The sequence below is a fragment of the Conger conger genome, chromosome 3 (assembly GCF_963514075.1).
Source record: "Conger conger chromosome 3, fConCon1.1, whole genome shotgun sequence".
Taxonomy (NCBI): Eukaryota; Metazoa; Chordata; class Actinopteri; order Anguilliformes; family Congridae; genus Conger; species Conger conger.
In genome coordinates this window covers 12978085-13000562 of record NC_083762.1, presented here as the reverse complement: position 1 = coordinate 13000562, position 22478 = coordinate 12978085, and the positions used below count along the sequence as shown (strand labels likewise).

Here is a 22478-nt window from a genome sequence, read left to right as displayed (position 1 = left end):
CTGTTGGTTTTCACTATAAACCTAACAAAGCACACCTCATTCAATGGCTAGAGCTGTCATTGAGCTGCTAATTAGTGGAATCTTGTATGTCAAATTATGGCTGAAATTAAAACCTGCAGGAACAGGTTTGGGCATTCAGGACTGTAATTTTGACATTGCATTGCAGCAGATGACCTTCATGGTCAGAGGTTGAGAAAGTAAAAGTCCTCCCCAGTATTTAGTACCTGTATTTGCAAATGAGCACTTTTACTTTCTGACTCCTGGACTTTCCAAGTCGTAGAGCGTACCACATTATCGAGAGTGACTAATGGAGAACTTTATCTTTACACACTAATTCGGCTGGGCATTGACTAGCCAAGCTAATGGCGTCTAAGGGTATAAATTACCATCCAGAAATTGACTTTGTATGCCACACTGCCACCAAGGATTTATCGAGTGCGGCCATTATGTCTTTAGCTAACCCGGCACTTCATTCAGGTCAATATTCCTTTTTATTCTGTCACCCCCCCGGAATCCTGGTAGTTTTCATGCCGCATTGAAGTAGACCACCACTGCTTCCATCAATTTGTTCAAATGCGAAATACTGTGCCCCGTGCAGACCAATTCTTGCTGGTTGGTGTGATCACCACTGTTTTTGGTCACCTTATTTCAAGTTTCAAGCTCATTCAATGCATATCAATGTGCACCTGCTGAGAAAGTACAAAACAAATATGAAATGTAGACAGCCTGCCCATGATGAACAAAGTGCCATTTGAAATCACAGGAGTCAAAAGTGTGAATAATTCATGCCTGATCCCAGCACTATGTTGCTGGAATGCTGTCCTAGGGTAATACTGTGCGTAAGTTCCGTTTCAAGGCCCTAGTGTTGGCATTTCAGGCTGCTAAGGGGACTGCCCCACCTTACATACAATCCCTGATCACTCCCTACTCCCCAGCTAGACCACTCCGGTCTGCCAGCTCTGGTCGCCTTACGGTTCCCTCTCTACGTTCACCTGGCGGTCGAGCTGCACGTTCACGCCTGTTTTCCGTTCTGGTTCCTCAGTGGTGGAATGACTTGCCTACCACTGTCAGAACAGCAGAATCCCTCCCCCTATTTTGATGCAGACTCAAAACCCACCTTTTCAAACTCTACCTTAGTCCTCCCTCCTGATTTCCCCTGCCCCTCCTTTCTGATATCCCTATCCTTGTCTAACCCCCCCCCCCCCCCAACAAAAAAAAAAAAAACTTACAGATTCACAGACATAGATTAAGCCTTGTCTTAGACTAAATCAAATTTCAATGGAGATTCCCAATACAAAACTCAATTTAGTCCTAAATTTAGTCCTAAAATTCTGTGTCTGTTACACTGTCCCATAGCATACATAATGGCCCTGTAAGAATCCCCCAGATACACCAAACAGCTGAAGTATCTGAGTGGCAAAGGAACGTGTGTAGTCTTACTGTGTGCTTCTGGAATTTGATTAATTTAGTTATTTAGTTATTAGGTTATTAGGTTATTAAGTTAACTCTTAGACCACCATACAGAGTCCCAGTATTTGACTCATATGTGCTCTGTTTAGAGTTTAATTAACATGCTCCACAGTGTCTGCAGGTATTGGCTCCTATCGTGTGCTACACCACGTGATTTCACAAATTATTTTGCCTGCTTGGTTCAGATAATAGGCTGAGTAGTGAAATCAGGGGGTGTAGCCACGTGTTCCATCGTGCCAGTGCAGAGGATTTTGTCAAAACTTTACAAAATCCCGTAAATGCCACACCTGTTCCTCCACACAATGCGAATATATTGGCAATCCACCCACAGTCTTCTTTATGTCCCTCTGTAGTCGGTGAGGGATGATGACACAATCTATGAGTCCACACTTGACGCTTCATTGCCCGTTTGGTACCATTTAAGTGCCTTGATGGTTGACCAGGCTGTGACTCAGGTCTCTGTCAGCTTTTAAAGCTCTTTTAAACCTGGCCTTGTCACGCAAGTCATTCTCGGTGATATCTCTGTTTGCTTTCATTTGATGAAATTCCGCAGGGGACGAAAAAGTAGAAAGCGCTGCTGTTTTGCAATGTTGATACAAAGCAACCCTAATGTTTTCAGACAGACGAAATCCTTGAATGAGGAATTTTAACAGTGTGTAGTGGTTATGGCAGTGTGTTAGGTTGGAGAGAAGTTCTTCTGGGATTTATAAAAAGAATGCTAGAGAGTGTATGCCTGAGCTTCATAACAGAGGGAAATAAATTGTAACATTTGCTCAAATGCCTGTGCAAATATAGAGTTAAAACTAATTTTTTACAATAAAACCTGCCATTATTGCAAAATGGTAATTAAGTCTGCTTGCAATTTCAGTAGAGTAGAACTGTACAAATCAGATGTAAAATAACTTAAATGGTCTACATTTTACATCTCTGCTTAGGGTTTATAACAGGGATCATCAAATCACAGTCCTCAAGGTCTGAGAACTGCTTATTTTCCACCCACACTTTACCTGGGAGTCTGACGACCAATCGGTAGCACTAATTGTTCTGCTAATTACCTGGGAGAAAAGAGAACCAGGGCAGGATTTGGATCTGACATCCAGATTTGATGATTGCTGGTTTATAAGCACCCATAAGAGACTGACATGTCCCTCTACCCCCTGCCCCAGTCGTAAGGAGTGCCCACGCCCTGCCGCAGTCGAGATGGCGGACGGACGGCAGCCCCAGGACAGCGGGCCACAATGGGGCCCCCCAGGAGCCCAGGGCCAGGCGCCCCCTGCTGGACACAGTGAGAATGGCTTCTCCGCCTACAGGACCTGTCAGCCCGGAGAGGGCCCCGCCCCCGGCTCCGCCTCATACTCTGCCACCAAAGAGAACGGCTTCAACGGGGACCTGGCCGGGGGACACCCGGTCACCGCCGGTAATTTATCTTTTTATACGTTTGTTTTTCATCAGAATTTCAGGATTCCTGTGATGATGTCTTGTCTCTTGTTCATTGGGGTGTCATTAGCCCAGAAGGTAAGAGCAGTTGTCTGGCAGTTGGAAGGTTGCCGGCTCGATCCCCTGCCCTGGGCATGTCGAAGTGTCCCTGAGCAAGACGCCTAAGCCCCAATTGCTCCGACAAGCTGGTCGATACCTTGCAGGGCAGCCTATCACTGTTGGTGTGTGTGTGTGTGTGTGTGTGTGTGTATGTCTGAATGGGTGAATAAGAGACATTAATGTAAAGCACTTTGGATAAAAGTGCTATATAAATGCATCCGTTTACCATTGTCACCTTTAATTTCACGTTGTGTAATGTTTTGTGGTAATTCAGTACTTAAAAATATTGTGCAAAATACTTTTGAATTGAATATAAATTGAGGATGGGTGGGAGCAGACAGAGACAGACAGAAAAAGCCGATAGAGACAGGGAAAGAGTCCAGAGAAAGAACAGTAAGTAAGACAGTAAGTAAGACTCCAGAATCAGGAAATGTCATATGTGGCCCACTGGAGCTACTGCGTCCCTCCATTCATTAACATGGGGGTGCTCTGTAAGTTCTTCACACCCACTCATAGCTATACATTTCTCGGTCTTTTCCTTCGATGATCTCCTCATCACACTACTGGTTGAGCAAACGTGGGGGTCTTTTATTTTGTTCAGGCAGCTATAGCAGTGTCGACTAACTGTGAAAGCTGATGATGTTATCCCATTAATCATACAGCCATCTCCTGGAGTCCATCCATTTGACAATAATCACTATGCCCCTTTATTGAGATGGATAAGATGAGATATTATATGCAACAACGGCTGAGCTGGTAGGAGCAGCCGTCTGACAATCGGAGGGTTGCCGGTTCGATTCCCGCCCTGGGTGTGTCCTTGAGCAAGATACCTAACCCCTAAAAATGCTCCTGACGAGCTGGTTGGTGCCTTGCATGGCAGCCAATCGCCGTTGGTGTGTGTATGTATGAATGGGTGAATGAGAAGCAATTGTACAGCACTTTGGATAAAGGTGCTATATAAATTCCAACCATTTTCCATTTATATAAATGAATATGCATCTGACCATGACAATGAGGTGGCGTGAGGAGCCAGCCACACAGTGGTACTGTGGAACACTTTAGGGATCGAGTCCCCAATCTGCAATAGCGCTATGCCGAGCAACAGTTTAGCTCCAGAGTTGCCGGGGCAACCACTTCTCCAGAATTGAACGGCTTTGTTCCTGCATCCCGGCAATCGCGTAGCATTTAAATGTGAAGGTCCACTGCCACACAATTAAAATGCCATCAGCCGTGTCCTCATCTGTTCTTCCGCCCCCTTCTCTCCAAAAAGTCCATTAAGCACTTGAAGAGGACAGAATATTTGTTTTTCAATGAAATAAATGAAAGACATTGAATTAAATTCTAACGGCATAGTGCTTTTTTCAGTGTAAATCACAGAACCGAAGCCTCACATTGTATTAAGGACTTGACATTGCTCTTGGTGACATGAGGGAGTTATTTCAATACTCTCAAGTATTAATCGCATTTTCAAAATATTAGTACTCAAAAGTTTTCCCCAGACAGTTTAACCCCATCCACGCTGCCCCCTTGCAGTTGAGTCATCGACATCCCAAATTATTGTTGCTTTCGTAACCGCAAGATGGTGATGCCCGATTCTTAAAAAGACTCCACTAGCGAGAATAGCACTTTAGATGCATATCAGCCTCTTATTTGCAAAGTCAGGCTATAATACAGCAGGCTCCCCCATACCACTCTCACGGTTTACAACCCTGACCTAGTCACAGACTCGAACAATAAAAGGCATATTCTAACAATCCTTGATACCATTTCTCTATGTCAAATGGTCAACCATGAACAAGCTGGTCATAATGCTGGTCTAGCTGGGTATGAGCTGGTCAATCATGTCAAGCTGGGGAACATGGTTTAGCTGGTTGACCAGTCAAAACTGAGTACTAGTATTGTTCAAAGCAACATTCCAGATCCTTGGTTATTGAGAACCTGAGCGTGACCTGAATACCCTACACTCTCAAAAATAAAGTGACAGTGGAGGAACATTTTTGTTTGTCATGGATCAAATTTCCCAAATGTACCCTGAACGTATAGTTATGTTCTCTTTGGGCACAAATATATTTTCCAAGCAAAAAAAGATCCAAATTAGTTAAATATTGCTGGCTAGGGGTATGAGTTTATGTACCTACCTACAGGGTACCACCCTCTGAGAGTGTACAGCTGTACAGTTGAAGATGTGGGGTACCTGCTTCCATGTCAAATGTCTGAGATGAGAGAGAGAGAGAGAGAGAGAGAGAGAGAGAGGGAGATAAGGAGAGAGGGCAAGGGGGGCACGGGCATCTTGTTGCCAGGGTAACAGCTCCGTGCCCACACAGAGAAGTCAGCTCGCCGGTTCCCCCTCTGCATGTCTGTGTGAGTCGGAGCGTGTCACTCCCCACTGGACCAGACTCTCAGAAAAGCCTGTGCCGGGATGCTCTAATCAATCTGCCTCTCCGCCAGTCCTCTGCCTTCCTCTTCAGACATTCACGGTCTCTTTTTACTTAGGGAGCTGCTTCGGAATCATACTGTCTGGGGTGTGTAGTTTGTTATTGCGTCCTGCCTGCTGCATTGCAGAAGAAGGAATGGTGTGAACATGAACCTCGCACCCGTGAACCTGATGGGACTTTTCGTATCCTTTTTCCATTCATCGGGTTAACAATTGTGAGTTTTCTTTTTTAAATTGCACTTCACTAATCATGTCAGAACTTTGCGTTGTTTATGTGGTTGCAATATTGGCAAGGAGGGTTTTCAACCTAATGCATTTTCTATAGGGGTTTGGAGATGATGATGGTGGTTTTGAATACAGTGTTTTTATAGGGGGTTTGAGGTGGTGTATGCAGTGTGTGTTGGCATGTTAGGGCAGTTATTGGTAATTTCAAATTCTATGATGTGAATGATATGTGTACAAATGTGTATATGAGCAAAATATGGTACTGTGGGTGGGGGAGGTGGTGGTGTGGGTGGGGGTGGTGGTGGTAGTGTGGGTGGGGGTGGTGGAGATGGAGGTAGTGTGGGTAGGGGTGGGGGAGGTGGAGGTAGTGTGGGTGGGGGTGGTGGAGATGGAGATAGTGTGGGTGGGGGTGGTGGAGATGGAGGTAGTGTAGGTGGGGGTGGTGGAGATGGAGGTAGTGGGGGTGGTGGAGATGGAGGTAGTGTAGGTGGGGGTGGTGGAGATGGAGGTAGTGGGGGTGGTGGAGATGGAGGTAGTGGGGGTGGGGGTGGTGGAGATGGAGGTAGTGTGGGTGGGGGTGGTGGAGATGGAGGTTGTGTGGGTGGGGGTGGTGGTGGTAGTGTGTGTGGGGGTGGTGGTGGTAGTGTGGGTGGGGGAGGCGGTGGTAGTGTGGGTGGGCGTGGTGGAGATGGAGGTAGTGTGGGTGGAGATGGAGGTAGTGTGGGTAGGGGTGGGGGAGGTGGAGGTAGTGTGGGTGGCGGTGGTGGAGATGGAGGTAGTGTAGGTGGGGGTGGTGGAGATGGAGGTAGTGTAGGTGGGGGTGGTCGAGATGGCGGTAGTGTGGGTGGGGGTAGTGGTGGTAGTGTGGGTGGGGGAGGTGGAGGTGGTGGGATGAATTTGCTGTCTCATGGTGACAGACCCTGTTCAGCAGTTGGTTTACGGACGTGGTTTACGGACGCAGGTTGTGTTTGTCTGAGACGGGAGTCTATTTGCAGACAATGCACATCAGCACAGTCTGGGCGGGGTGGAGTCTGGGAGGGGGAGGGGGGGAGAGGGGACACGGCATCCGCCTCAGACTGTGAGACAGAAGGCATGTCTGACTGGAGCTGAGCCCTCCTGAAACACAAACGGTACCTGCAATGAAACAGTGGGGGGGGGGGGGGAGATCATTCACAATGCCTGTGCATGAAGCCACTGTGAATAGTGTTGAGGAAAATAATCCACTCTGAGCTCAGAAGGATTTCTGTGATAAGGCACTCTTTATTACATGCAGCATGGAGATAAATCCCTTTACATCAGCACAGTGCATTCCCTGAAACAAAGCAGCAAGCACTCTGATATATTGATATCTGATGTAAAATGCAGAGTATATTTACATATATCTGATATATATATATATATATATATATATATATATATACTCTGCATTTTACGTCAAAACGATATGCTTACGATATGCTTACCACTTTCTACATTGATTTTAAATCAAGATGTACCATAAAGGCTGTTTAAAGCTGTTAAGTGGTCAACTGAAATAAGTATTTGTATTTACAAGAAGAAGAAGCCTTGACACATGAGGGTGTGTGTTCAAGGCAACTGTGCGCATCATGGTGGCGGTCTTCTCTGCCGTTATTGGGGTGAGTTGGTACCACTCCCTCCTGATTGGTCACTCGCTTGCCTCCCAAAGCTGTCGTTTCCATGGTGCTGCATCACATATGATGCTGCCAGTGTTCCTGGCATCGATCTGATATTTTTGTTTTCTTTTAAAAGCGTAGATGTTTCCCAGGGCAGCTTTTTATGTCAGGCACAGGAACTGATAAAAACACTGACCAAACAGGTGGAACTGACAGCCGGTACTTGGGCAAGGGTTTCATTTTGGGATAATTTAATGAACATATGCCAATTCTTCACTAAAGGCTTTGGGTTCAGACTATGTACCACTGAGGATACGGATATCAGGCCCGTCTGGTTTGAATTAGTCACCAGCTTTTACTTCATGCATACTTGTCTCCCTGACTGTTTAAATAGGCAGTTACATTACATTTTACATTACATTATGCGTTTATCGAAAGGGACATAAAATAAGTGCATACCGATGGTCGTTTGAACAGCTACAGAACACAGGTCAGATAAGGTATAATTCTCATAAAGTATCAGTTATCCATAGCCATGAGCATCAAGTTAGTAAAGGTATAAAATCATTAACTAGAAGTGAGCCATTATTAAAAGACCATCCCTGTAAAATATGAATTTAGTTCAGATTCTGTACTGATTTTTTTTTTTCTGTCTAAAAAAGAAAATTGATTTTTTTTTTGCAGTCACAGAAGGCAGACATTACCCCAGGCAAGCTCAGTAAAGCATAGAAAAGTATTTGAATCCAAAACTATTACATATTTCACTCCGGTCTGGTCCTTACCCACCCCCTAGCTCTCCTACCTTAAATATTATTGATTCCTGATTATATAGTACTTAATGGTTGTGATGGCTTGTTATGGCTGTCACCTGAATGAGTTTTGGTTCTTGGTTTACATAGTTTACTCAAATTAGTGCTTTAATGATGCTGATTATACACTCGCTGTTCAGGGAATGTTGTTAGCTAGATCTGCCACTGCTGCTAATATGCCAGTTATTTTTGGAGCTGGAACATAATTGTCAGGCCAGCAAGCTTATCTCTTTGAAGCTTATATTTGAACAATTTAAAGCTTTTTTAGTTCGTAGGGTCCCATTTTTTATTTTTTTACTTGATTGTGTTTCACTTTGGAGACAGTTATTTGTTGGCACCAACAGCTCTCAGACTTGGTGCTGCTGGGGAAAATCAGTCTGCGTGCCATTCATCTTCGGTGTAGTTACGGCTTTACAAAGCAGATGTGGTGATGTCATCGGTGCCTATGACAACCCGATGCATGAGCATTTTTTAAATTTCATTTTACTGTTCAAAATGATAAACAGTAAAAAATTTACAATGACTGGTACACGCAAGGTCGGTGGTTCTAATCCTGGTGTAGCCACAATAAGATCCGCACAGCCATTGGGCCCTTGAGCAAGGCCCTTAACCCTGCATTGCTCCAGGGGAGGATTGTCTCCTGCTTAGTCTAATCAACTGTACGTCGCTCTGGATAAGAGCGTCTGCCAAATGCCAATAATGTAATATAATGTAATGTAATAAAAATAAAATCCATCCTTCTGGTCCCAAGTGTTTTATTGGGCAGTGTGTTGAGTATCCAGTTGCCAGCTTGCATTGCTAGAGACTTTACTTGCCATCAACATCTATGAGAAATGTTGTTTACTGTTTGGCTGACTGATGATGTCACCTGCCAGCTCTGTGCTCATTGGCTCTCTGAGGCTGTAGATGCATTATGACACCTGTCGCGATTGAGCACGGTGCTGTCGTTGTGTTCCATTGCCCTTTTATGCCATTTGACATTATGACATCATATGTGTACAGCTCTTGAGAAAGGCACAGTCAAACTGTCAAGCTGCTGGTGATTCTCATGGTGTCAGATTAATACGTACGGTATGTCCAATAAGGGATTATTTTGGAGTGCCTCCAAATTTGTACATTGGCTGGATGGGTTTTACCATGAAGTGGGTGCCATAATAATTGTCTCTGTAATTGAAGCTTACAAGGTGATGTAGTGTGTTTTTCAAAGGTTTCTGGTGTGAACTGAACAAGAGGCAGTACTACCATTAATTCAGAGATTGTGAAATGGAGAGAAGAGTATTGATTTTTTTAAATGAAGTTTGTGATAATGCTTTCTCTACTTACTACACCTGGATCTAATATGTAATTGTTTTGGATACAAATACCTCTGTGTTCGAGTGATCGTGCCTTGTGCAATTGGCAAGAGGACCAGAAGGCAGGGTTTGCACTTTTTGAGAGCATTCCACAGGTTCCAATACACCAGACAGAGCTCAGTAAAGCTTAGAAAAGTATTTGAATCCAAATAAATTAGGTTTGTGACCCAGGTCTGAAATCTACCCGTATGGAATTATCTGGCAGCACTAAGCACATTTTCCACTTTATTTTCTTCTATCTCCATATATTTTTCATCGCTGATTTATATATTTCACTGGTGGAATGATTCAGCAGAAAGAGACCCGCTTTAGAGTCGAATTCCTGCTGTGCAATAAGACTGTCAGAAAATCTCCGGGGATTAGACCTTTCTAGAAGCCTCCCAGGAAGCTTTTGTGAGCAGCTCTGGACGCTAGCATAGGTGACAGCCAGCTAGACAACCTTATCTGAGTCTAACAGACCTGCGTTTCGCCTCTGTGTTCTCTCTCTCTCTCGCCTCACAGTGGAAGACTCCGCCAACCTGCCCCCGTCCCCTCCGCCCTCTCCGTCCGCTGAGCAGTTCGGACCCCTGGAACAAGGTAAGGGCCCGAGATCACCCGCTCGCTCTGTCCATCCCGTAAAAAGAGACGAGAATAGAGTGCGAGAGAGAAAAAGAAAAAAAGGGGGGGGGGGTTTAGGGACTTATGGCCACGTGACAGAAATGTAGCGGGAAGCCCAACTCGTCCGGCCCGTTCCCGGGTTTCCGTCGCGTCGGTCCGAGCGGCTGGGAAGGGGGAGCGAGGAGCTCTGGCGATGAGCTGGGCACAGATGCATCCTGGGATATGCTGGGTGCCCTACAGGGGGAGACGAGGCCGAAACAGGAAGAAATGCGTCCAGGCTTGTTTTCCCATTGGCCGATGTGACAGGAGCCATCCTCTTCCTCTTGCTCCACTTCCCAGTATTAACAAGTTAGCCGTGCTCACATTAACTTAACTACGCAGTGCTGGATGCCCCCTCCCCTACTCCACACATACCTGTACATGTCAGAGATCATGCAGTGCTGACTCCGCCCCCTGCATGATGTAATAAGCGCGTGACCCTTCCTTCCCACACCCTCCCTGTCATCTTTCTTCTTCCCCCTTTCCCCTTGCCTGTGTATTTTTAAAAAGCCTGCTTCACATCTTTTACGTGGTTATTTCTGTTTTGCCGTCTTCATTTTGCATGTCTGATCTTGTCTTGTTGATGTTCTTTCTGTGGTGGCCCTGTCTGACCAGTTCTAGTCCGTATCTGTGTCCAGTTGTCACTGGAGCTCCAGAACCGGCCGAGAGGCAGGCAGAACAAGCCATCCTCAGATCGGTCAATGCTTGTCTGGTCACTGTGTACGGCAGCTTATTCATCCTGCTGTTCAGTTCTGCTGAATTTGCTTCTAAGTGATCATCTATTTACCTAGCAATTGATTTAATCTTATAATATATCTTTTAATATAAAGGTTTTCATTTAAACATATTTTGTGTTAACTATTTCCATTTATCCACTTTTTAGAATCATAGTCCATAGGACGTTGTCAGTCTATCAGTTTATCCGATACATCCTTCAAAAAACCTTAATGAAAGCAAGCTTTTTTTTTTTATCTTTAGGAGCACACTCAAATGATAGAAGGTGCCAAGAAATCAAGTGCCCTCCATTAAGTATTGACGCGAATGCTACATCGCTAGTCAGTGTGGAATTGTGACGATGTCACAGACACGTTTGGAGAACGTTATGTCTCTGCATGCTAATCGCTAATCAGTCCTCCCAGTTCTGAGCATGGCTTGCTCTGCCTTCGATCGCGTTTGAGTTTCTGGACGTCGCGCTTGTGTCCATGCGTCTGTCCATCCGTCCGTCCCGTCTCTTGGGCACTAGTGTGTCTCTCCTCTCTTTCTTTCTCTCTTTCTCTCTCTCTCTCTCTCCCTGAAATAAATTCAAATGTGCTTTATTTGCATGACAAGTGGACTTGTTGCAAAAGCATTGAGATACATTAATTGTAAACAAGTACAACGGCCCCACCCCACAAGAAAGTGGGGAAAAGTAACAACCCTTCCCCATATACGTACACATGTAAATACACACATACACACACACATCTTTCTCTCTCTCTCTCCCTCTTTCTCTCTGTCTCTCTCTCTTTCTCTATTTCTCTCCCTCCCCCTCCCTCTCTCGTTCCCTCTCTACCTCTCTCCATCTCTCTCTCCCTCCCCTCTCTCTCCCTCCCTCCCTCTCTCTCTCCTTCTACCTCCTTCTCTCTCCCTCCCTCCCTCTCTCTTTCTCTCCCTCCCTCCCTCTCTCTCCCCCTCTGTCTCTCTCCTTCCCTCTCTCTCCCTCCCTCTGTACCTCTCGCTCTCTCCCTCCCTCTCTCTCTCCCTCTTTTTCTCCCTCCCTCTCTCCCTCTCACTCTCTTTCTCTCTCTCCCTCTCTTTCTCCCTCCCTCCCTCCCTCTCTCTCTCTCTCTCTCTCTCCCTCTCTCTGTCGGAATCTCCCTGCAGTTCTCTTCCTTGTGTCTGTTTGTAGACGTAGGGGACGAGGAGGAGGCACGCCCTCTCCAACGCTTCCAAAATTCTCGGGAGAGGTGCAGGTTCCTCGCCCCCTCCATCTCGGTGTCTGTGCCCGAGGATGAGCCCTCGCACTCCGATGAGGAGTACTTTGAGCACCCCTTGTTCAGCCCAGAGTGGACGCGGTATGGCTACTGCCCCCCCTCGGGGCAGGCCGCCGTCTTTAGGCAGATCGAAGGTGAACCGCGCATGGTTCCTCGTCTCCGTTCCTCCTCCTGACCCGCCCTCCTTCCTCTCCCTCTCTGCCTCTCCTGTCCGTGTCATGCACGCTCATGATTCCATACGTATATATTTTCATTTTTTAAAGAGTTATTTATGATCTCCCCAAATTGTGGTCAGGTCATTTGGGTGTCCTTTGGCACTGTACTCCCACGCCTTGGGCTACGTTGTATATAGTATACAGTATATGAGGCACACGCTCTGTAGGAAATCATTGGCCTCCGTTGTATATAAATGTATATAAATATGGCTGTAAAATGACAGTAAATGCATTCACACACTTGTGGGCCTGTACATTTCTGTGTATTCACATACACACACACAACATTACATTACATGATTGGCATTTGGCAGACGCTCTTAACCAGAGCAACATACTGTTGATTAGAATAAGCAGGAGATAATCCTCCCCTAGAGCAATGCAGGGTTAAGGGCCTTGCTCAAGGGCCCAACGGCTGTGCGGATCTTATTGTGGCTACACCGGGGATCGAACCACCAACCTTGCGGGTCACAGTCATTCACCTTAACCACTACGCTACAGGCCGCTACAGACCACACCACGAAGATATGTAGCCATACACACTATTAAGCTTTTGTTTAGTTTATAAAATATTGAAAGACACATACTGCCTGGCCAGTGCCCTCCAAATGATTTGCCCGATTTGAATAAAAAAATAAAAAAAATAAAAAGCAATGCGCATGATTCTTTGAGGTCATGTGCATTCTCTCTCCTCCACCAATGTCCGCTCTCAGTGTCTGACCAAGCCATGCCGCTCCGCTCACCAACTCCCACATGACCTCCCTACCCGCCTCCCCATCCCCCAATAGTCAGCAACCCCTCCCCCCCTCCTCCCCCCATGCTTCTCACCTGTTGTAGGTCACAGGAAGGCTTTTCACCTCTTTCCCAATAACTGGGCACCTGCGTAGAGGTGACAGGGTGACCTTGCGAGGAAGTGCATCGTGATTGGCCTACTCGGATGGGTGCACAGCCAATCAAAAATCAGACCCTCTCTATCCCTGCATCCCACAGTGCGTGTGGCAGTAACACCCACGTCCAGTCACGCTCAGCAGAAGTCATGATAATAAAAGCATACTCTTTTGGGCTGCAGAGTAGGCTGTTAAGCTGCGGCCCTCTGTTCTTTTAGGAATGTAAAATCTGCAGCTCGCCGTGCGACGGCTCAGGGCCCATATTAATTCTCTGGTAAAGGAGCTGGTATTTGACTGCGTAATGAGAGGAAACACCTCAGATTGTTGAAGCGGTGCTTCTGTGCACCGCATAATTGCTCTGCTCCCTGGGGGTGCTCATACTGCCTGTGGATTAGCATTAGCATTAGCATTAAGCATTTGCATTTGGAACAAACAGGAAAAGTTTTCTTTTCTTTTCTTTTTTTTCTTTTTTTACTCTTGATGACACAGCAGAGCAACCGTGTAAACATAGTTAACTCAAATGACACATGCAAAGTTGTTATACTTTCTTTTTTTTATGCAAATGTGTGTGAGCTTTCAACAGAGTATGAAGTTGTTGTGGATCTATGAACAGCCATTATGTCCTTGTGGTAATCCACCCAGCACATTGGTCCCGATTACTGTACTAATGCAAAGGGGGGGGGTTCCCTGAGTTCTTTGTAGCTCATTCTGACTGAGGCATTCTGGAAACTCTGTGACTTTCTGGGACGTGGGGACAAAGAGCTTAAACTTGGGGAATATGACCATTTTTTGTTATTTCCCCTTCGACCATCGCTAAAATAATCCTTGAACAAAAGCATGTTTTGAAGCTGTCCCACATGTCCAGTGTATACTCCATTGGGCCCACAACCAAACTAAAGAAAAACTTGTCTATCATTACTGTAACACGGGACACTTTGACTCTCTTATTGATATATTGATGTATGATGGCGAGTTCAGCGATTCTACGGTATAATCCGTCCCTCCAGCCATTCATCTACTGTATATCTGTTTTACATTTGAGCTTCCTCTGCTTCTGTGTCTCATTAGAACCCTTTTATCGTGGAGGAGCGATTTTCAATATATGACTGTGTCAATCATAATTGTACATAGTACGCATTTTCCTAATGTTTTTACCCATTCATATTATTGTAGTTATTGTATGTATCTGTATACCTTATATACACGCTATACATTTAGAAATTACTGTCACAGGATGTCGCCATCCAAACAAAGAGTATCCTTTGCCTTGATTTATTTTTAACATGATGTGTTTACATATGTTATTCCAGTCACAGAATTAAATACAGAGCAGAGTTTAATAAGGCATGCTGACACGATGCTAGTTATGTAAAGCAGGCAATTAAGCTGTCAGTCAAGAGGGATGCTGAGTGACACTGAGAAGAAGGAACACATACATTATATTTTTAGTGGGACACATGCATTCCATGCCTGCATGTTCAAAAACACACAGTAATCAATATATCACTTATGCTATTTAGCTGAATATAATGATGTTACAGTTCTTGTTGCTGAATTACAGTCGAAGCCATTTTCAAGAGAATATATGATATATCTAAGAGGTGAATATATTACTGCAAAATTCATGTAAAACTATTGTAATTGATGTCAAACAATGTTGTCTTATACAGCCAGGTCCATAAATATTGGGACATCGACACAATTCTCATCTTTTTGGCTCTATACACCACCACAATGAAACGAAACGAACAAGATGTGCTTTAACTGCAGAGGGTATTTACATCAAAATCAGGTGAACGGTGTAGGAATTACAACAGTTTCTATATGTGCCTCCCACTTTTTAAGGGACCAAAAGTAATAGGACAAACTAACAATCATAAATCAAACTTTCACTTTTTAATACTTGGTTGCAAATCCTTTGCAGTCAATTACAGCCTGAAGTCTGGAACGCATAGACATCACCAGACGCTGGGTTTCATCCCTGGTGATGCTCTGCCAGGCCTCTACTGCTACTGTCTTCAGTTCCTGCTTGTTCTTGGGGCATTTTCCCTTCAGTTTTGTCTTCAGCAAGTGAAATGCATGTTCAATCGGATTCAGGTCAGGTGATTGACTTGGCCATTGCATAACATTCCACTTCTTTGCCTTAAAAAACTCTTTGGTTGCTTTCGCTGTATGCTTCGGGTCATTGTCCATCTGCACTGTGAAGCGCCGTCCAATGAGTTCTGAAGCATTTGGCTGAATATGAGCAGATAATATTGCCCGAAACACTTCAGAATTCATCCTGCTGCTTTTGTCAGCAGTCACATCATCAATAAATACAAGGGAACCAGTTCCATTAGCAGCCATACATGCCCACGCCATGACACCACCACCACCATGCTTCACTGATGAGGTGATAAGTTTTGGATCATGAGCAGTTCCTTTCCTTCTCCATCCTCTTCTCTTCCCATCATTCTGGTACAAGTTGATCTTTGTCTCATCTGTCCATAGGATGTTGTTCCAGAACTGTAAAGGCTTTTTTAGATGTTGTTTGGCAAACTCTAATCTGGTCTTCCTGTTTTTGAGGCTCACCAATAGTTGATCTGGCATGATCTGGCCAACTGTTGTGAAGGGGTTTTTCTTCACCAGGGAAAGAAATCTTCTGTCATCCACCACAGTTGTTTTCCGTGGTCTTCCGGGTCTTTTGGTGTTGCTGAGCTCACCGGTGCATTCTTTCTTTTTAAGAATGTTCCAAACTGTTTAGTTGGCCACAGCCAATGTTTTTGCTATCTCTCTGATGGGTTTGTTTAGATTTTTCAGCCTAATGATGGCTTGTTTCACTGATAGTGACAGCTCTTTGGATCTCATATTGAGAGTTGACCGCAACAGATTCCAAATGCAAATAGCACACTTGAAATGAACTCTAGACCTTTTATCTGCTCCTTGTAAATGAGATAATGAGGGAATAACACACACCTGGCCATGGAACAGCTGAGCAGCCAGTTGTCCCATTACTTTTGGTCCCTTAAAAAGTGGGAGGCACATATAGAAACTGTTGTAATTCCTACACCGTTCCCCTGATTTGGATGTAAATACCCTGAAATTAAAGCTGAAAGTACATCTTGTTCGTTTCATTTCAAATCCATTGTGGTGGTGTATAGAGCCAAAAAGATGAGAATTGTGTCGATGTCCCAATATTTATGGACCTGACTGTATCTACCTACAGTAGCTCATCATTAAGTAATTACTTAAAGTAATTGTCAAAACAAATACCCACTGTCTACTACTGTTTAATATACATTTTCTATAGATGTATTGATCCACTAAATGGCTGGGAATTCTTTTATTTTATTAATTGCAGTGCCCAAATATTGCAATTCATTGATTACCTCATGTAAGAGTGAGTCTTGCATTTGTGAATAATTTGCCTATTTTGCCTATTTATCTCCCCTTTTTTTCTACCTAATGTGTAGACAATCAACAATTGTGTATTTAATTGTTCATGTTATGAAGTTATCATGGTGCAACCTGCATCAGTGCAAGAATTAGCCGAGAATGTCTAACTGTCGTACTGTCGTACAGTCATGCTTTTTATCGAGCAGAAATCAAAGTACTGACACGCTTCCCAAGGACGTGTACCCAATGGGTGACTGGGATGTTATTGGGAAGCTAATGCAACACACATACAAGAAACCTTAATTCCCACTGGAATTATTATTATTTGAATTATTTATACAGCTTACACTAACTACATAGGTATTTTGATCGCGCAAACACAGATTTACAACTAAAGTAAAGCCATTTCATATGGACATGCAGAAAGTACAGATTGCCCTTTTGTTGTTATAATCTCTATTAAGATAAAACTTTATTAAGAGAAATGACATGGTCGTTTAGACTTCACCAAACACGTGTAAAACCGGGGCTATTGCAGGAACTGGCTGCTGAGTTTTACCCCTGTGCTGTCCGTAGTCCTTACGTCTCCACTGCTTCCTCTTTCCGAAGAGGAGCTCACAGAAGCCGAGGAGGAAGAGGAGATTGCAGAGGCAGCTCCTGAGGAGCAAGAGCGGCAGAGCAGTGGGGAGGAACCTGAGCAGGGGCCCGAGGCGGAGCCCTTAGAGCAGGCAGAGAACTTAGGCGAGGTCCAGGCTCAGCCCTGTCTACAGGCCGAGGCAGCTAGCGTTCCCCCAGAAGCCCCCAATGGGAGTGGCAATGAGGCAGGGTTGGACAAGGGTCCCGAGGAAGGTGTGTTCCCCCCACTGCTCCCGAATATGCATGCCTCCTGTCTGTTGTTATTAAGCCTCTGGGCGGGGTAGGTACGGCACAAAGCTTCCCACCTTCGGCTGACTCTGCAAGGCAAAAAGGCTCCCCCACCGCTGCTTTGGCAAGTTCAAGCTATGACACACAGTGTGGAAGTGCTGACACCCACGGGGGGTTTATCGCCTTTGTGTTGTTGTTGCTCTGCTCCTGTTTGTATGTTTGTTTCAGGACGTTTGTCGGGCACGACTGTCATTCACCGATGCTTCTGCTGCTGAACCTTACTGTGCTTTCTGCATTGATGCAATGTCTTAATGCTATACCCTCCAGACCAAAACGTCTCATCGGTTTTAACCCATTGCTTACTGTCCTTTTGCCAGCTACATTGTTGATAAAATCAATGATTTATCCCAATACCTTATCCACCTGTCTTTTGTGCACTGGATTCAATGTAAATCCTCTGAAATTATGGTGTTTTGGCTCAGCTTTTCTTAAAACTCATTTTATTGAGTTTTCTTTGTGCCTGTAAAAGCCTCATATGTACTTTTGCAACTTTCCTTTAACTTTTTTTTTTTTTGTCTCATGTCATCTGTTTTTGTAATGCACTAATTGGATTTTGATACCTTGCTAAGCTACAATACATTAATAAACTCTTTTTTATTTGTAAAACAAAGGTGTACTTATCTCAGACACTTTTATTTTTATACTCAATCTGAAATATTTATTTCTTATATCTATAGCTCTTAGTCAACCGTGAAAAATAAGATAATAAGTGTTAATATATTCAAATGCAAAAATGCAGAAATTATGTCTGCTGATCATATTGATAAAACTGATTTATATTAAATGTATTTATTATAAGAAATATGTATGATTCAACTAACATTTAATTTAATTTAATTACATGTTTTATTTTATTTACACAAATATGGTGGTTTAATTATGACAATGTGTCTTGATACCTGCAGTGATTGTATCACTAATAGGCAATTTATAAGGTTATCATAATCCAAAGAGCAATAAAGAAAATGAGAAGAATAAATTTTCACTCCTTGTCAGATTCATGTTTACTTCTCACAATGCCATGGACGACTGCTCCATGTACACGTCTCTGTCATTCATCCAACATCATGGCACTGCATGCTGACCCCTGAGAGATCCATACCATTTTCCAAGCCCTCACTGAATCAATGTGTGCTCACATGCTGCCCCATGCTCGTCCATCAGTGCCATGCATTGCGCTTAACAGCGAGATGTGCACTGGCAGAAAGCTTTGCCCGTCTGTCATGCTCTGGCCTGTGGGAACTGCTGCAAGCAAAGCAAAGCGAATGTGACGCAGAACAACCAGACTACCTCAGATTTGCTTGCAGCCCTGAAGATGGACGAGGGGAGGCCAGACAGCATGCAGGCTGCTGCCGCCAGCTCAGACTTTGCAGAGAAAGATCTGGAAGAACACTCCGCCTCGTTCAGCCCAGCACCACTCACTTCAGAAAAAGAAGAAGAAGAAGAGCCCTTTAAACCTGCTCTAGAGATCCCAGTCAATGGTCAGAAACACCCCAAAGTGGCCACTGAACCATCCTCCAAGCAGCCTGACACGTCAACCCAACCCCCCGCTGACCACTGGAAGGGGCAGGAATTGACCGATGCCTCTAAAGTAAGCTCAGATGAGGAGGATAGGCCTGTCCTTCAGGAGCAGGCCCCTCTGGAAGCGCTCATGGGCAGTGGTCATATCCACTCTAAGGACAGCCAGGATGAAGAGCAGATAATAATGGATGTCAAACCTCAGAGTATGGGTGGAGAAAGGGAGATGGAAGTCAAATCTGATGAGGAAAAGACAAAGGACGTGGAAATCACAATGGTGGGTGGAAGTAAGGAAACTACTGAAAGGAAAGAAGTTGCATTTAGTTCAGATTTTGAGGAGGTGGAAGCCCAGCAGGGAGCCTCGATTGCTAGACCTGTGGATGTGTTTGGAAAGCGAGAGGCAAAGGGCCAAACTGTCCCCATGGACACCAAAGGTGAAGTGGAGATCTTTGATCAAGGAAAAGCCATCAGTGAAAAGGATGACTTGAAGTTGCACATGGACACTGCTGATCGATTGCAAGATGTGGATATTGAGCAGGACAAATCAGGAATGTCTGCGTACTTTGAGACGTCAACTCTGAAGGAAGATGAAGATAGGGGGCAAGGGGAAGGGTACTATGAGCTTAGTGATGCCAGAGAAAAGATTTCTGAACCAGTCTCCACTCCTTCACCTCCTGAAATTGGGTATACCACACTGACACAAACGCAGTCCCCAGAAGGGGATGCCAGGATGAGCCCTGTGGAAGATCATGGGCCCGTTCCAGTCACAGAGAGGAGGGATGAGCTGTCAATTGGAAAGCTGTCTCTGGAGCAGAGGAGTTACTCCTTAAACATCTCCATCGCACCAATGGATCAAAGTGGAGGGCAGGGGCAGCCAAAGAATTTCTCCCCATTGGCCACAGATATCATGTCCTATACAAGTGGAAGTCTGGATGAGTCTGCAGAGTACCTTCCAGTAACCACCCCTTCTGTGGAAAAGAAACCAAATTTCCCTCCGATGATTCTTGAAACCGCTCCTTCATTTGCCTCTCCCCCAACCTCCCCACCAGCGGTCACAACCAGTCCAAAGACAAGCTCTCAGCCTGAGTCTCCAGTATTACCCTTCCCAATGAAGTTCAACCACAGAAATGGTACCGTGATGGCCCCTGACCTGCCTGAGATGTTGGACCTAGCAGGTGTCAGACCAAGGCTGACATCTGATGGTAGTGACTCAGAAATGATGAGGAGGAAGTCTGTCCCTGCTAATGTGCTCATGGGTGATTCCTTAGCTAAATTAGTGCTAGGTGATCAGAGCCAAACGGCAGCAAGAAGCGAGAGCCAGTTGGAAGAACTGGGCTACTGTGTTTTTAATGAGTACTCTGGCCCAATGCCCTCCCCTGCTGATGTACACAGTCCCTTGGACTCTCCTCCCAAAATCTTCCCCACAATTATGTCAGAGAAGGATCAAGGTATGAAGGAGCTAATGACAGTGGAAGGGGAAGTTACAGAAGCACAAGACCAAAAAGAAGTAGCAGAACAAAAAGAAGCCAAAGAAAAGACAGAGGAAGAAACTGAAATGCCCAAAGACGTAGAGGAGGATGAAAGTGAATATGTGGTTGGAGAAAAAACTGTATTGTTTGAAGCACTTGCCGCCAAAGACAGTGAATCTACACCTGTGATCAAACCTGCAGAACTACTTCTGGAAAAGCCAAAGGATTTCAGTCTGAAGACTAGCCTGACTAGTGACATCAAAGGTCAAATCATTCCTGAGGTGGAGGAGCAAGACCTGTCAAGGGAGGCATCTCCTGTGCCACCAGATAGATTTGGGACAGAGGCTATGGAAAGTCAGCCAGATAGACCAGTGACACCGACTGTTACAATCACCCTTGATGAAACAAAGCCTGAGATAGACAGAGATGCCCAACTAGCAACCCAGGCTGAAATAGCCGACGCCGAAAACAAAATCCGTAAGTTGGAGATGGAGAGCAGGCCTTTGAGCGTGGAGGAGGAACGTGAGCTCCAGGAGCTCAGAGAAAAAGTGAAGGACAAGCCAGACTTAGTACACCAGGAGGCCTACGAGGAGGTGGATGCTGAGGATGTCTACCAGCTCACGGGTGTTGCAAAAGACAGAATTGCAAAACCCGTAAAACCTTCACCAGCATCATCAGTAGAGAGTGCTACAGATGAGGAGAAAGTAGATGTTCTTGAACAAGAGAAGGTTCAGCAACCAAGCAAACAGCTTTCTACAGATGAGGAGAAAGTCGACGGTCTTGAACACAAGAAGGTTCTTCAACCAAAGGAACAGCTTTCTACAGATGAGGAGAAGGTAGATGCTCATGAACAAGAGGAGGTTCAGCAGCCAAAGGAGCAGCTTTTTACAGATGAGGAGAAGGTAGATGCTCATGAAAAAGAGGAGGATCAGCAGCTAAAGGAGCAGCTTTCTACAGATGTGGAGAAAGTAGATGCTCCTGAACAAGAGAAGGACCAGCAGCCAAAGGAGCAGCTTTCTACAGATGAGGAGAAAGTAGATGCTCATGAACAAGAGGAGGACCAGCAGCCAAAGGAGCAGCTTTTTACAGATGAGGAGAAGGTAGATGCTCATGAACAAGAGGAGGATCGGCAGCTAAAGGAGCAGCTTTCCACAGATGAGAAGAAAGTAGATGCCCATGAACAAGAGGAAGATCAGCAGCCAAAGGAGCAGATTTCTACAGATGTGGAGAAAGTCGATATTCATGAACCAGAGCTTCAGCAATCTAAGGATCAGGTCCCTCTGGAATTAGAGGCAATAAAGGCAGATACTCTAGAGGGAAATGCCCCAGAAGCATCTTCACAGCCTGCTATAGGTACCTCTACTGCCCCAGGAGCACATAGTGAGCAAGAGGATGAAGACGTAGAACTGGCTGAAGAGCCTGAAGAAGTCATGGAGGAAGTCCAAGCATCAGTATGTCTGGGAAAGGAGAAGGAGCAGGAGGGGCTTGAGGAGGCAGAGCTTGTTGAAGGTGCAAAAGCAGCTGCTGTGGAGACATTGGAGCCCCGAGCCATCATTGAATCAGTGGTCACTGTGGAAGATGACTTCATCACGGTAGTGCAAACCATCGATGAGGGAGAACAATCCGGACACAGCGTCCGCTTCTCTGCCCCACCTGAGGATGACCAGGTACAAGTTCACCCGGAGGAGGAAGAAGAAGAAGAAGAAGAAGAAGAGGAATCAATTGAAATAGCCCAAGAAGTTGCTCTGGAAGCTGCCAGTCTTGAGGAGATTTCAGATGTCCCAGAAGTTCCTGAGATGACCACCTCCCCCATGAAGGAGGCGGCATCAGAGAGCGAGCCAAAAACAGAGACGGATGACTACAGAGACGAGACAACCATCGACGACTCCATCTTAGACACAGACAGTGCCTGGGTGGACACTCAAGGTGCCAGTATTTTTTAGCTAACCGTAACTTTACAATTTGTTCTAGGATATGTAGAGAAACATATACTCAAAGCTTATATCAGATTATTGAATTGA

General features: G+C 45.1%; 1 protein-coding gene across 6 annotated transcripts in view; it reads left to right on the top strand.

Annotated features, from left to right (window-relative positions):
- Nucleotides 1-22478, top strand: part of LOC133124414 (microtubule-associated protein 2-like) — an 81221-nt gene that overhangs the window by 44866 nt on the left and 13877 nt on the right. For 3 of the 6 annotated variants that reach the window (XM_061235609.1, XM_061235611.1, XM_061235608.1), the window contains exons 4-8: nucleotides 2637-2887; nucleotides 9962-10036; nucleotides 11985-12203; nucleotides 17123-17395; nucleotides 18778-22383. In XM_061235609.1, coding sequence (XP_061091593.1) covers nucleotides 2671-2887; nucleotides 9962-10036; nucleotides 11985-12203; nucleotides 17123-17395; nucleotides 18778-22383 — 4390 coding nt within the window. In that variant the 5' untranslated portion in view covers nucleotides 2637-2670. The remainder of the gene's footprint in view (nucleotides 1-2636; nucleotides 2888-9961; nucleotides 10037-11984; nucleotides 12204-17122; nucleotides 17396-18777; nucleotides 22384-22478) is intronic. The other 3 variants (XM_061235610.1, XM_061235613.1, XM_061235612.1) reach the window with 3 other exon arrangements.